Source organism: Callithrix jacchus, chromosome 6 (assembly GCF_049354715.1).
Source record: "Callithrix jacchus isolate 240 chromosome 6, calJac240_pri, whole genome shotgun sequence".
Classification (NCBI taxonomy): domain Eukaryota; kingdom Metazoa; phylum Chordata; class Mammalia; order Primates; family Cebidae; genus Callithrix; species Callithrix jacchus.
In genome coordinates, this window is record NC_133507.1 from 151,461,467 (window position 1) to 151,477,326 (window position 15,860).

Genomic DNA, 15,860 nt, shown 5'->3' on the forward strand with positions numbered 1-15,860 from the left:
CACCACCACAAATGAGAAATTGTATCTTTTAAAAAATGACCTCAAAACAGCTAATGTAATTTTCTGAAACTAATTTATTTAGCATGTTGTTGTTTTTCACAGCCATTAAATCTGCTGGGTCTCACAATCACCCAGTGAGGTAGAATAAAGATTACCCCACTCCATTTTACAGAAAAAATAAATGAAAACCAGATAGGGCAAGTGACTAGCTCAAAGTCACAAAGCTACTAACTGTTAGTGTGTGAATTTCCACGCCACTCATGTTTTCACTGCTAGGATGACAACCTTAAAGCAGGATATTAAAACCTTGTCTAGATAACATAAATAAAATAATCTTAAAAGTTACACTGGGGCCAGTACAGTGGCTCTTGCCTGTAATCCCAGAAACTTTGGGAAACCAACGCAGGGGGGTCACATGAGGTAGGGAGTTCAAAACCAGCCTGGCCAACATGGTGAAACTCTATCTCCACTAAAAATGCAAAAATTAGCCGGGTGTGGCGGTGCATGCCTGGAATCCCAGCTACTCCAGAGTTTGAGGCAGGAGAATCGCTTGAACCTGGGAGGCAGAAGTTGCACTCCAGCCTGGGTGACAGAGACTCTGTCTTTAAATAAATTAAAAAAAAAAAAAAAAAAAGTTACAATGGGAAAGGAAGCATACATTACTACAAATTTACTTCGCCAGGTGAAAGTACTGATTTTACCGCGGTCTGGGTAGCATTCCATTTGGTTTTTTAAATGTAACTAGATTAGCACCTTCTGGAACTCTACCAAAATTGTCCTCAAACTTTGTCAAAGTAAATGGAAAAAAAAAAAGCCTGTTCATAGACACAAACTAAGTAGTATAAATGTCAGCTGAACAGATTTAAAAACTGCTCATACTCCTGAAAAACTGGGAACTAAATGAAAACAATGATAATCTTAATTACAGTTTTCCAATTCTTAGGGATATTGGCACATTCATAGAAAGGTAGACGTGTACATAGCCCACAAACCCAAACCATGTTATGTACAAGGTCTTAAACTTAAAATAAATGGAATAAAAACTCCCTCAGTCCCTCAAAGACGATAGAGTCACAGCAGTTCAACATTTCTGGGGCTGAACACAGAGCAGGAAGTGTCAAGAAAAAAAAAGAATTAGAATTTTGGTATACTCTAAAACTTACACTTAATATTGATCACTTTGCATCGAATAAATAAGAAAAACAGCCTCAATAAAACCCTCTACAATTTATTGTCTCTAAACCTCTGCCAATTCCATTCCTCAACCCCCCCTGGAGTGTAAAAGCGACACACACAGACCTCATATACAGGCCTCTTGCCTTTTTTTCTAACACAACTAGGACCTTTGTTCTGAGCGTCGGTTTTTTACCCCACTCAATAGCTCTTTCAACTTTCTACCCTGTATTTTTTGTTTTGTTTTTAAAGAGGAGACGCTGAGCCTCAACTTGCCAGGTCTTTAAAAAATGAAATGCCAAAAATATCTACTGAGACTCTCGAGAGGAATAGAAAGTTAAACACATCACTAAAGGGCCTAAAAAACAGACTAAAGCCCGGAGATCGGGTGATCTGGCAGCCCAGGCAAGACCGAGGACCGCGACCAGGGAGACAGCAGGAGAGCAGTTAGGCGTCCACTTAGAACGGATTCACTGCGCTATTACCGTACCCGCCCCCCACCAACCTTTACACACAGACACATTCCCTCCCCCAATTAACTAACCAAGCAAAATAACTATGCCGACCACCAGACTCGATGCTTAGGCTAAACCAACCCCAGACAAAGTAAAACAGCATTATCAAAAAAACCAAACATCTTAAGGGCTTGAAAGCTGCCCCTTCGGTTCTCTCTTTACCACGTAGACTAACCAATTCCCTCCTGTACCCCACCAGCAGTTTAAACGTTATTCGCCCCTCCCCCGATTTACATGTGTTTTTATGTTTTTCCGCATTTTTCCCTCTAAGAAATGAAGGATTTCTCATTCTGAGGAAGGGAAAGACGCCGAGGATAGGATTTGAGATTTTACTACCTTCGTTATTCGAACTCCCCTCTAACTTGCCCCTGTACTTCAAACCCACTCACTATGGAGAAGGAAGGAGAGAGGCTGAACTGATGGACAAACGTTGTAATAGGTTTTATGTAATCCACGTATAAATAAATTAATCGCCTGACTCGCTCTGAATGCTAATACGATTGGGGTGACAATTGGCCCACCTCCCTCCCCCAAGTCCTAGTGAAACCCACCTACCACCAATTTCCATTCTTATCTATTTAAAAGGATGCTCTATTCTTCTCAGTCAAGTTTCTCGGCTTCTTTGGGCCCCCCTGCATGCCCCGCTCGTCATCTTCCTCCCTCAGCCCCAACTTCCCACGGCTTAAAAAACTGCCCCGCGCAGACCCAGTCTCCGGACTCACCCGCCCTCAACCACTCCTCACCGTCCCCCTGTGCAGGAAACCCCTTACTGAGGTCTAAAGTCACTCCGGCCTCTCCCTCCTCTGACCCTCGCTTCCCACAACTGTTGTCACTCGAGCTGCTCCCTAGTTTCCATTTCCGGGCCGTCCATGGCCCCGGAGCCTCCCCTCTCCCGGTTTCCGGGCCCCTCGTCCCATTTCCGGGGAACCCTTGCCGTCTTCACACTCCCCACCTGCACTTCCGGCCCCCCACTTTCTCTCTTCCCAGACACCCTCCAAGCTCCAAAGCCCACTTCCGGCCCCCCTCGACCCCCGCCGAGCTCCCCAACACCCGCAAGCTTTACCCCGCTTCTGTGAAGGGCCCTCTTCATTGCCGGGAGCCGGAGGAGGGACCCAGCGACCCCCACCTCCCGCCCGGCCCCGGTCCCTCCGGCCGCGGCCGCCCTGGAGCGTCTCTCCCGTCAACCCCGGGCACGGTCCCTCCGCGGCCCCTCCGGCGCCGGGAGCAGGCCAAGCGGGGGCCGAATCTCCGCGATGACACAACCGGGCTTCCTGGGACTTTCTGTTCCAGCTCCTCCCCCCGCCCCCCCAACCCCTCAGTCCGGCCCCCTCCCCCCAGGCTTGCCCCCACCGCCCGGAGCTGCGCCCCATTTACCTAGTTAGGCCCCAAAGTCTCTGGTCCGGACTCGGTGGCGCGGCAGTAACTTCCACTCGCTCCCCCCACCCCCCCCCAGCGGCGGCGGCGGCGGCGGCAGCTCCGGGTCCCTTCAATTATCAGCTGAGCCGCAGCACCGCTGCCGGCGTGCGCCTCCGCCCGTGCCGCCTCTCTCCCCGCCCGCTCAGACACCCTCAGGGAACTACTTTGCCCTCGGGCTCCGGCTGTCGGGCTCGTCCGCGGGACCAGCCCCACTGCCTACTGGCGGCCCATCACATCGCCCCTCCCTCCGCCGCCGCCCGGCTCGACCCTCTCAGCAGCCTCCGATCTCCTCCTAAGCTCATCGAGGGACCAGGAAGGGGACTGTGAAGCTCCGCTTGGTATCCCTCCGCTGGGGTCACCCCCTCCCCTCCGTGGTAGCAGGAACTAATTCCCCTTCGGGTCACCCGGGACCTAGAGCTGGAAATTTCACGGATCAGGGTTCCCTGTGACCCTTGGAAGAAGGGACGATCGCCCCAAGTTAGAAATCCTTCTGCCAGCTCATAAGCGTGGCTCGATTTAAACTAGGGTTTTGGCCCCTTGACCCCACCAAACCCCGCCTCTTCCTGGTTGTCTTAGCGACGGCGGTGGCGTCCCAAGATGGCGTCGTGGCTGCCGGAGACTCTGTTCGAAATTGTAGGACAAGGCCCGCCGCCAAGCAAAGACTATTACCAGTTACTGGTCACCCGGTCTCAGGCAAGTGCGAGCCGCGGTTTACCCTCTCTCCTAACTCCCTCCCGACCTGGTTGGGGCCCGGGAGACGCGCTGCGCTAGGCCGAGAACAACCGTGGCCCGCCGGAAGCGCCCAGTCCCTGCTCCGCGCCGGGAGATTTTCCTCGTCACCTCTGCCTCCTCGGACCGGCGGCCCGCATGTCCCTGCTCTCCCCAAGCCGACTAGTTCCTGGCAAGCCTTCTCTGCCTCCCCGCGGTGCCGCGCGCTCCTTTCCCGCCATCCCGGCTTCTTACCCGTAGAGTTCCTCCGCGCGAAGAGAAAAATCGGCGTCCTAGATTAGCGTGCGGCCTCACCTCAGCGTGGGAAGGAGGGAAAGAAAGACTCAGCCAAATGTCCCAAGGAGGAGCGGCTAGGGAGGGGAAAAGGAGATGGTCTGTTTTCCAGGATAGGAATTAATCATGGAGAATTTTTTAAAAATCTTTTTGTGGCCTTTACGCCTACCGCGGCCACATCAAAACTTAGTTATTACTACCAGCAACTGACTATTGGGAGCCCTTCTCTTACCTTTTGGAGCCCCTTCTCTCCCACTGAAAGTGTGCGAGGGGAGTGGTATAAAAACGTTTCAGCTGCTATGTGCTTCAGCCCCACCCATAATGACATCTGCTCCACAACAATAAGACCGAGAGTTATATTATCACCAAAGTAACCATCGGCCTATTTTTATGCCTACTGTAGTTATTGAAGGTGGGCTTTTGGATGATTGGGTCCATGAATTCTCAACTTGAGCTGGGCCTCCGCTGGAAACACGTTTCTAATCCTGACTGAGTTTACGCCTGTCACTGAATAATTCATTCAGGCAACCAGTGCCTGAATGAACAGATACTATTCCTATAAAATGAAATTTTGAATTTCATATATATTTGTTTTGGTGTTCGTATTGATTATTCCCTCGGTTTGTCCAGGAGTCCTTAAAATACGTAATAAGTTAATTTTTTGATGTTTTTAAAAGCATATTTTAAAATATAAATGTTAATATATGTATTTTTTAATTTAAGATTTAGAGGCCTGGCGTGGTGGCTCACGCCTGTAATCCCAGCCCTTTGGGAGGCCGACGCAGGAGGATCACGAAGTCTGGAGGTTGAGACCAGGGCCCACATGGATAAACCCTTTCTCTACTAAAAATACAAAAATTAGCTGGACATGGTGGCGGGCGCCTGTAATCCCAGCTATTCAGGAGGCTGAGGCAGAAGAATTGCTTGAACCCGGGAGGCTGAGGTTGCAGTGAGCTGAGATCTTGCTGTTGCACTCCAGCCTGGGCAACAGAGTGAGACTCTGTCTCAAAAAAAAAAAAAAAATTGAAATACCCAAAAAAAATTTAACTTTCTTAGTATACTACTTCTTGAGAGCAGGGCCAATAGGCAGTGGCCCCAGAGTCAGCCTCAAAATTTTAATTAAAGTGTTTGTAGGGGTTTTTGTATATTGAATTAGCGATTTATGGAATGCTGAAAGGCGTCCTTTTTGTACATTTTTAAAACGGATTATTGATTTTTTCATTGGCTTTAAGATTTATATATTTATTTATTGAGATGGAATCTCACTCTGTTGCCCAGGCTGGAGTGCAGTGCCATGATCTCAGCTCACTGCAACCTCCACCTCCTGGGCGCAAGCGATTCTCCTGTCTTAGCCTCCCCATTAGCTGGGATTACAGGCATGTGCTATGTAATCTTAACCATGTCCGGCTAAATTTTGTATTTTCAGTAGAGACATGGTGGTGCACCATGTTGCCCAGGCTGGTCTCAAACTCCTGACCTCAAGTGATCTACCCACTTCCACCTCCCAAAGTGCTGGGATGACAAGTGCCCACCACCACGCCTGTCCAATTTTTTTTTTTTATTTTTAGTAGAGAGGGGTTTTGCCATGTTGGCCAGGCTGGTCTTGAACTCCTGGCCTCAGGTGATCCGCCCTCCTCAGCCTCCCAAAGTGCTGGGATTACAGACAAAGCCATCACACCTGGCCAGCTTTGATATTTATGATCATAACAGTTCTTTACTTTCCGAATGGTCAAAAATATAATATCTTCTAATCTTACATGATTTTCTCTTTTCATATACCTGAAGTAAGTTAGAATGTTTTAATTTTTACAGCCTTGAAAAATTTGTCTTTTTAAAGCATTTTCTTTCCCTTGAGGGTCTGGTATTACAGGTATGCTACATTTATTTCCTTTGTAAGCCTCAACAGGCTGAATATCTGTTTTCCATTTTATTTTAGTAAATTCACCTTAGGAGTGCTCCTGGCATTAATTTTCCTAAAGAATACTTCTTGGCCGGGTGTGGTGGCTCACGCCTGTAATCCAAGCACTTTGGAGGCCAAGGCAGGCGGATCACCTGAGGTCGAGAGTTCAAGACCAGCCTGATCAACATGGTGAAACCCTGTCTTTAAAAAAAATTTTTTTGAATAATAAAATAAATAAATAAAAAGAAAAAGAAAGAATACTTCTGTTGTTGGGGTTTTCAGACTTTGCCCTCGAGTCTAACTTAGTTGCATACCTTCCTCTAACTACTCTGTTTTAAGAAATCTTTCCTACCATCCCTTCAGTGTTCTTAATTTTTCTTTTTCTTTCTTTTTTAATTTTTTTTTTATCTCAGGTTCTTTACTTTCTGTCAGTCACATAGAGAGAGAGTCCTAAGTTCTCATCCATTTTCTTTTTTAAGCATGCTGAATAAATCCACTACACTTCTACCAGTGAGAGTTAATCTCCAAGCTAATTAATTCACCCTCTTTTTAAAGTAAAATTGGTTGTAAAAAATGGCATGCCAAAAAAATATACTTTTGAGTCAACTGCCTTGAGAATATGCTATTTTCTAACCACAAGACAATTTTTCTGAGTCTTAGCACGGGAAACCAAACATCTAGTAAGAAGTGGCCTGACATAAATAAGTACTAAAAGACTAGCATTAAAATGTGTTTTATAAGATAGATTTTTTCTGGAATGACTTTCTAAAATTATTTCTTATACATTTCCTTCCCTTTCTTCTGTCTTTATTTTATGTTGTATATTAACCAAATTATACCCCAGATTTAGATGAATCCTTCTTTCATGCTGATTCTGTGTTTTAGTCTCTTTTTCACTGTGTCTTTTTCATTGGCCTTACATCCAAATAACGGCGCATTTGACATGGATTTCACGGCAAATATTTCTCTCCTTAGTGTCATACCACCATTGACATACTCCAGAATATAAATATTGTACATAAATATTTTCTTTGTGTATATAGTAACATTTCAAATATATTGTATGCTTACACAGTCACTTCTCTTTTACGACATGATACCATATTGTTGTTGTTTTGGGGTTTCTTATTTCTTTTTATTTTATTTATTTACTTTTTTTGAGATAGAGTCTCGCTCTGTCGCCAGGCTAAAGTGCAATGGCATGATCTCAGCTCACTGCAACCTCCACCTCCCGGGTTCAAGCAATCCTCCTGCCTCAGCCTCCCAAGTAGCTGGGACTACAGGCACATGCCACCAAGCCTAGCTAAGTTTTGTATTTTTAGTAGAGATGGGGTTTCACCATGTTGGCCAGGATGATCTCTATCTCTTGACCTTGTGATCTGCCTGCCTCGCTTGGCCTCCCAAAGTGCTGGGGTTACAGGTGTGAGCCACCATGCCCAACTCAGAGTTTTTTTTTTTAATTCAGAAAAATAATTTTCAATAACATGGGGAGAAATGCCAGATACAGGTGATGGGGAGGAAGGCAGCAAACTACATCGCCATGTATGTACCTATGCAACAGTCTTGCATATTCTTCACATGCACCCCAAAGTCTAAAATGCAATAAAATATATATTTAAAAAAATAATAATTTTCAGAGTATAGCGTGAGGTCAATTTAGTTTCCCAAAGCTGATCTTTATGATGATCGTGATCTCAAGCTTTAGAAAAAATAGTGCACTGTGCTAGGAATTAAAAAAAGAAAAAATTCTCCAAACTCTTGTAGAAATAAAAAAGAAAAAGTGCACTACTTTCTAAATCAAAGATTCACTCAGGAATTGGCCCAGTGGCTCGCACCCATAATCCCAGCATTTTGGGAGGCTTAGGTGGGAGGATTCCTTGAGCTGAGGAGTTCCAGAATAACCTGGACAACATAGCAAGAACCCTTCTCTTACAAAAAAAAAAAAAAAAAAAAAAAAACCTGTAATCCCAGCACTTTGGAAGGCCAAGGCGGGTGGATCACGAGGTCAAAAGATCGAGACCATCCTGGTCAACATGGTGAAACCCCGTCTCTATTAAAAATACAAAAAATTAGCTGGGCATGGTGACGTGTGCCTGTAATCCCAGCTACTCAGGAGGCTGAGGCAGGAGAATTGCCTGAACCCAGGGGGCGGAGGTTGCGGTGAGCCGAGATCGCACCATTGCACTCCAGCCTGGGTAACAAGAGCGAAACTCCGTCTCAAAAAAAAATGCCCAGCACCCAGCCCCTAGAAAATTTTTTTTAAAAGTAAAACAACAACAACAACAATAAAACGTTGAGCAGGGTGGCTTATGCCTGTAATCTCAGCACTTGGGGAGGCCAAGGCAGGCAAATCATTTGAGGCCAGGAGTTCAAGACCAGCCTGGCCAATATAGCAAAATCCCATCTCTACTAAAAATACAAAAAATTAGCTGGGTATGGTGGCGTGTGCCTCCACACCCAGCTACTCAGGAGGCTGAGGCAGGAGAATCACTTGAACCCAAAAGGCAGAGGTTGAAGTGAGACAAGATCTCACCATTGGGTGACAGAGCGAGACTCAATCTCAAAAAAAAAAAGTATTACTCTAGTTCTATTAGTATACATATATTTTCTTATATTGGATTCTAATTCTTTGAAAACTAGTAGATTCATAAAGTATTAGGGCTGGCAAGGATCTTTGTTTTTTTTGTTTTTGTTTTTGAGACAGAGTCTCACTCTGTCATCCAGGCTGGAGTGCAGTGGCACGATATCGTCTCACTGCAACCTCTGCCTTCTGGATTTAAGCAATTCTCCTGCCTGAGTCTCCCCAGTACCTGGGATTACAGGCACCCGCCACGATGCCCGGCCAATTTTCGTATTTTTATTAAAGACGAGGGTTTCACCATGTTGACCAGGATGGTCTTGAACTCCTGGCCTCAAGTTATCTGCCCGCCTCAGCCTCCCAAAGTTCTGGGATTGCAGGGTATTGACACTGTGCCGGGCCAGGGCTAGAAAGAATCTTGAATATGACTTAGTTCCTATTCTCATGAAGCATATGTATTCTTATGTATAGTGGGGAGAATGTAGCTAGTATTTGATTTGTAAAAACACTTTAATGATTTTATATGTTGTATTTTTTTTTTAACACCAAAGGAAGTTCATGAGCTATTGCTAAGTTAATGAGTACAGACGTTTTAAAAATCTGAGTCCAGAAGAAGCAAACGAAAGTGGTGCAGGAGGGTATTGTTACCAGTATTGTTCTCTTGAAATGTTGTCTTCTTTATCCTCTCAAAATGGAATTGTTGCTTAGGAGGCCAGAGCAGTTACCTTAGGTTTAACATGATAAATACTGGAAAAGTGTTAGAAAGAGAATAAGGTGGGAATTGGCAGATAAGGGCTTTTGCAGCCAATAACCCAAGTGGTTGTCCGAAACACCAATATGTTACAGTTAATTCCAGCAGATGAAAGAAGTTAGAGTTGGGGCCGGCTGTGGTGGCTCACGCCTGTAATCCTAGCATTTTGGGAGGCCGAGGTGGGTGGATCACCTGAGGTCAGGAGTTCAAGACCAGCCTGGCCATCATGGTGAAACCCCATCTTTTAAAAAAAAAAAAAAAAGAAGTTAGAGTTGGGCAATAGATTAGTCCTGTTTTATCTTTTACTAAATCCTATCCAAAGCTCCAAAAAGATATCTGAAGCTAGTGCCATTTGAAAAGAAATGCGAAAGCTCACCTCCCTAAAAAATATAGGAATTATTTTAGAAGTGCATTTGAGTTGTAGCACTAACAGACTGAAAACACCTGAGGTTGCATGCCAGCCTGTGACAGGAAACTGTCACCTCAATGAACTTTTGACAAAGGAATTAAAACCAGACTTGGTGATGGCTAGGCGAGAGACAACTAAAAATTGAGCTAGCGCCATTTCAAACTACAGACCAATGTTAAAGATTTAATATGTAAATGCAGTCTAATAAAAATGTTACCGCACATACCCGTTGACCCAGCACATCCATTTCTGTGATTTGGGTGTCCAAAAATGCTTTCACATGTGCACAAGGATATGTGAGCAAGATTATTCACCAAAGTAAAATAATTGTAAAAACATTTTTCCATGAGAGGAAATGTGGTTAAACTGTGATTCATTCATGCTGTAGAATACTATCCAACTTTTAAAAAACAATGCGGTGGATCTCTGTCTACTCAGTAGACCAAATAAAATCTTTAGCAAGAAAAGCAAGTTGCTGGATTAAACATAGCAAGATCCTACTTTTTTTAAAGTATTTTAAATAAATGTTAGGTTTTAAATAATTATTAAAAGAAAAAGCTGGAATGGTGTACTCTTAGAGTTACAGATTTTTACTGTCTGCATTCATATTTCTGAAAGACCTGAATTTTCTACCATGAGCATTTATTTTTATAATCGGAGAAAAGCAATAAAGATTTAAAATGAAAGTGTAGCCAGGCAGGGCGTGGTGGCTCACACCTGTAATCTCAGCACTTCGGGAGGCTGAGGCAGGTAGGTCACCTGAAGTTAGGAGTTCAAGACCAGCCTGGCCAACGTGGTGAAACTTTGTCTCTACTAAAAATTAAAAAAATAGCCAGGTGTGGTGGCAGATGCCTATAATCCCAGCTACTCAGGAGGCTGAGGCAGGAGAGTCATTTGAACATGGAAGGTGGAGGTTTCAGAGAGCCAAGATCACCACTGCACTCCAGCCTGGATGACAGAGTGAAACTCCATCTAAAAAAAAAAAAAAAATTGTAAATGCGTAACTTACTCTGAGGTGGTGTCCTGCCTGCATTCCTCCTGTTTGCCCAGCACCACCTTTGACCCACTTCCCTCACTGAATATTGACATAGCTTTGATGGCTGTCTCACAAACTCCTTCTTTAGTTGAGGGAAAATAATTCTAATTCTGCAGTTTTAGAGAGAGTGCAAATTGATTAATTCTCTAATTTTCCTTGCAAAATTTTAAGGTTTTTTTGTTTTAGAAGCAGGGTCATTCGGTTACCTAGGCTGGTGTGCAGTGGTGCGGTCAGCTCAGTGCAGCCTCCAACTCCTGGGCTCAAGCAGTCCTCCCGCCTCTGCATCCCAAAGTGCTGGGATTACAAGCATGAACCACTATACCCATCCTTAAGAAGGATTTACTGTCTAGAAACTTCTGAGCTTTTTTTTTCTTTTTTGGGGGGAATGAGGGGTACGGAGTCTTGCTCTGTCACCGAGGCTGGAGTGCAGTGGCATGATGTTGGCTCACGGCAACCTCCACCTCCCAGGTTCAAGCAATTCTTCTGCCTCAGCCTCCCAAGTAGCTGGGACTAAAGGCAAGTACCACCACGCCTGGCTAATTTTTGTATTTTAATAAATTTTATTTATTAATTTTGTATTTTGTATTTAGTAGAGACGGTTTCACCATGTTGGCCAGACTGGTCTAGAAATTCTGACCTCAAGTGATCTGCCCTCCTCGACTTCCCAGAGTCCTGCAATTACAGGTGTGAGCCACCGCATCTGGCCTCTTTTTCTTTTTAATATAAGTAATAATTACTTTTGAGAAACTAAAGGATTGCTCTTTCTTGCCTTGATGGGGAGATGGTACTAATGAGCTCAAAAAAAAGATGTGGAGAGCAAAGTAAGGCCAAGGTGGTCCACTGAATAGATTTATGGAATTATTTGGCTCCCAATAAAGCTTAAAGAACAGAATTTCGACCGGGCATGGTGGCTCACGCCTGTAATCCAAGCACTTTGGAGGCCAAGGCAGGCGGATCACCTGAGGTCAGGAGTTCAAGACCAGCCTGACCAACGTGGTGGAGCCCTATCTTTAAAAACAAAAAAAGAGAGAGAACAGAATTTCTCAGCCAGGCATGATGGCTCATGACTGTAATCCCAGCACTTTGGGAGGCCAAGACGGGTGGATCACCTGAGGTTGGGAGTTCGAGCCCAACTCAGAGAAACCCCATCTCTACTATAAATACAAAATTAGCCAGTTGTGGTGGCACATGCCTGTAATCCCAGCTACTCGGGAGGCCAAGGTAGGAGAATCGCTTGAACCCAGGAGGCGCAGGTTATGGTGAACCAAGGTCACGCCATTGCCTGAGCAACAAGGGGGAAACTGCTGTCTCAAAAAAACAAAAAGAAAAATAATTTCTCAAGTAAATTAAAATGATATTAAATAAATAGCAGGTTGCATATTTTGGGAGCTGGATGGGGTCCAATCAATTTAACATCAGAATAGTATACTCCTAAGGGACACAGGAACCTGTAAGTCATGTTCTTTTCCAGTCTCCCCCACCCCCCCCACACACACACACAGAAGGTCCCCCAGATGCACATACATAGAGAAGACAAAGCAGAGGAGACGAAACACATTTCCCTTTGGCTTCTGCTTTTCTTTCTATGTCCCTAAGGGAGTGTTGCCCACTGATGGAGATGAATGTTTCTGCAGACTTCCAAGCTACCATGCCCAAATTCCAAAAGTCAGTATCATACTTTTGCTTATTTATTTTCCATATCCTGGTCATCATAGCGAGGTCCCATCTCTACAAAAAAATCTAAAAATTGTCCAGGCGTGGTGGCTCACACATGTAATCCTAGCACACTGGGAGACCAAGGCAGAAGGATCACTTGAGGTCAGGAGTTCAAGACCCACTTGGCCAACATAGCAAGACCCCATCTCTATTTTAAAAATAAATAATTAGTTGGGTATGGTTGCATGAACTTGTAGTCTCAGCTACTCAGGAGGCTGAGGCGAGAGGATCACTTGAACCTAGGTGTTTGAGGCTGCAGTGAGCCATGATCATACCACTGTACTTCACTGAACAGAATGAGACCCTATATCTTAAAGAAAAATGTTTTCCTCTTCTCTATTATGTGTTGATTTACACTCCTCTTTTCAGCTGGGTTTCTTTTTTTCCTAAGTCCCCTATTCTTTCCTCTTCCCTTAAAAGAGATGCTTTAGGCTGGGCACGGTGGCTCATGCCTGTAATCCCAACACTTTGGAAGGCCGAGGTGGGCAGATCACCTGAGGTCAGGAGTTCGAGACCATCCTGGCCAACGTGATGAAACTCCATCTCTACTAAAAATACAAAAATTAGCCGGGCATGGAGGTGGACACCTGTAATCCCAGCTACTCGGGAGGCTGAGGCAGGAGAATTGCTTGAACCTGGGAGGCAGAGGTTGCAGTGAGCCAGGATCATGCCGATGCTTTACCCCCTCCATTGCTGCACCTGAGAACCTCAGCTCAGCTGTTCTGAGGGAACCGTCCTCAGGGTGTGCTGTGGTTTTCCCTCCTGCTGTTATTTACTCCTTCGAGGCTCCTCCTGACAGCAGCAAGTGCAGTGAACATTCCCTTCCCTGCCCTACAGGTTAGGCCAGGTGTTTAAAATAATAAACTGCATTATTATTCTATTCCTCATGTCTGACACACCTCCGAAAAATGATTCTCAATCATTTTGTCTTGTGACACTCCAGGATGTGCCCAATTTGAGTTGTGAAATCACTTTTAGTCAGAAATTTTTAATTTCTTTAATTTTTTCTTAAGTGGCATATGGCACTTAGGAGAGGGATGGCATGATCCAAGTAAGGTGACTAAACTCTTAAAAATAACAATATTTGCTGTTGAGTTAGTCCAGTCAAGTGGCTCCTGAATCATGACTCATTTCAAAATCATGTGACAACTGGACATAGCTCCCGCATCACCTTTTTCCACCAGGTAAATTGTTCACTTGGCACCTGTGAGTGCCTACTCAATTTGGGCGGTTAATCCCTGACTCACCGTACAGTGACAGAGATTTGCTTCATAATTATATGGGGCAGTAGAGCACTTAGTTGGGAGTCACTGAGTCAGGGATCCTTTCATTCCTCCTGCTGTCTGCAAGCTCTTGACCTGGGGTGAGGCACTTCATTTGTCTGGGCCCTATTTGCGTCTTTAGCATAATAAGGTTACCAGTGTAAGAGATCACTAAGCTTGATGCCAGCTCTAAAATGATGTTTCCCAACCAGCATGATGGCGCACCCTTGTAATGACAGCACTTTAGGAAGCCGAGGTGGGTGGATCATGTGAGGTCAGGAGTTCAAGACCAGCCTGGCCAATATAGCAAAACCTGGTCTCTACTAAAAATACAAAAATTAGCTGGGTGTGTAGCACATGCCTGTAATCCCACTCGGGAGGCTGAGGCAGGAGAATCACTTGAACCTGGGAGGTGGAGGTTGCTGCGAGTTGAGATAGCGCAGTTGCATTCCAGCCTGTGTGACAGAGTGAGACTTCATCTCAAAACAATAAGATAAAATGCTCTTCCAGGCCGGGTGCGGTGGCTCACGCTTGTAATCCCAGCACTTTGGGAGGCCGAGGCGGGTAGATCACGAGGTCAGGAGTTCAAGACCAGACTGGCCAACGTGGTGAAACCCCGTCTCTACTAAAAAATACAAAAATTAGCTGGGCATGGTGGCTTGTGCCTGTAATCCCAGCTACTTGGGAGGCTGAGGTAGGAGAATTGCTTGAACCAGGACCCAGGAGGTGGAGGTTGCAGTAAGCTGAGATCGTGCCACTGCACTACAGCCTGGGCTACAGAGCAACACTCTATCTCAAAAAAAACGAAAAACAAAAATGCTCTTCCACATGAAAGTAGTATTTCGGTTTTTTGTGTGTGTGTGTGTGTGTGTGTGTGTGTATGTATATATATATTTTTTTTTAGACAGCGTTTTGTTTTTTGTTTGTTTGTTTTTTGAGATGGAGTTTTGCTCTTGTTACCCAGGCTGGAGTGCAATGGCGCGATCTCAGCCCACCACAACCTCCGCCTCCTGGGTTCAGGCAATTCTCCTGCCTCAGCCTCCTGAGTAGCTGGGATTACAGGCACGCGCCACCATGCCCAGCTAATTTTTTGTATTTTTAGTAGAGACGGGGTTTCACCATGTTGACCAGGATGGTCTCGGTCTTGGTCTCTTGACCTCGTGATCCACCCGCCTCGGCCTCCCAAAGTGCTGGGATTACAGGCTTGAGCCACCGTGCCCGGCCTTGTTTTTTGTTTTTCTTTGGTTTTTTTTTTGTTTTTTTTTTAGGGAGGGAAGGAGGAAGGGAGGAAGGCAGGAAGGGAGGGAAGGAGTAAGGGAGGGAGGAAGGAAGGGATGAAGGAAGGAAGGGAGGGAGGGGAGGGAGGGAGGGAGGGAAGGGAAGGAAGGAATTCAAGCAATGAGAGAGACATTGCTGACCTGGATCTAGAGGTTTACAAGTTGATTTCTTTTTTTGAGAGAAGGAAAGAAAAAAAAACTGAGGAAAGGAGAGAAAGAAAGAGGAAGAGAGAGAGGGAGGGTGAACGGAAATATTGCTTTATTCTAAAAAAAAAAATGGGTATTAATAATGGCCAATTAATGTTTCATTTAAACCTATGAGTAGGTGTGATGTGGTATTGACAAGAATGTATATTTTATGTATTTGAAGTGGAGAGCTCTATAAATATTTATTAAGTTTACTTGTTCCGGATCTGAGTTCGAGTCCTTGATATCCTTATTAATATTCCGTCTCATTGAATCTAAGTCTCTATGTATCTGGGTGTTAGGATCGTTAGCTCTTGTGGTTGTATTGATCCTTTTACCACTATATCTTTGTTGCTTTAAAATCTATTTTATCCGCTACGAGAATTGCAACGCCTGCTTTTTATTTATTTATTTATTTATTTATTTATTTATTTATTTTTGCTCTCCATTTGGTTGGTAAATCTTTCTCCATTCCTTTGTTTTGAGTCTTTGTGTATCCTTGCATGTGAAACAGGTCTGGATGTAACATGCTGTTGGGTTTTGGCTGTGTCTTTTGATTGGGGGATTTAGTCGATTTAAATTTAGGGTTACTGTCATTTGATGTTAACTGGCTGTTTGATCCATTCGTTGATGAAAATT

General features: G+C 44.6%; 2 protein-coding genes across 51 annotated transcripts in view; one reads left to right on the forward strand and one right to left on the reverse strand.

The window, feature by feature from the left end:
• The window catches only part of TRIP12 (thyroid hormone receptor interactor 12), a 160,270-nt gene extending 157,087 nt beyond the window's left edge, over positions 1 to 3,183 (reverse strand). For 37 of the 50 annotated variants that reach the window (XM_078328785.1, XM_078328783.1, XM_078328777.1 and 34 more), the window contains exon 1: positions 3,063 to 3,183. The gene's annotated coding sequence lies outside the window, so the exon portion shown is untranslated. Of the gene's footprint in view, positions 1 to 2,751; positions 2,939 to 3,062 lie in introns of those variants that run through there. The other 13 variants (XM_078328773.1, XM_078328767.1, XM_035305994.3 and 10 more) reach the window with 1 other exon arrangement.
• Positions 3,184 to 3,679: 496 nt separating this feature from the next.
• The window catches only part of FBXO36 (F-box protein 36), an 80,534-nt gene continuing 68,353 nt past the window's right edge, over positions 3,680 to 15,860 (forward strand). The window contains exon 1 of the mRNA XM_003733252.6: positions 3,680 to 3,797. Coding sequence (XP_003733300.4) covers positions 3,702 to 3,797 — 96 coding nt within the window. The 5' untranslated portion in view covers positions 3,680 to 3,701. The remainder of the gene's footprint in view (positions 3,798 to 15,860) is intronic.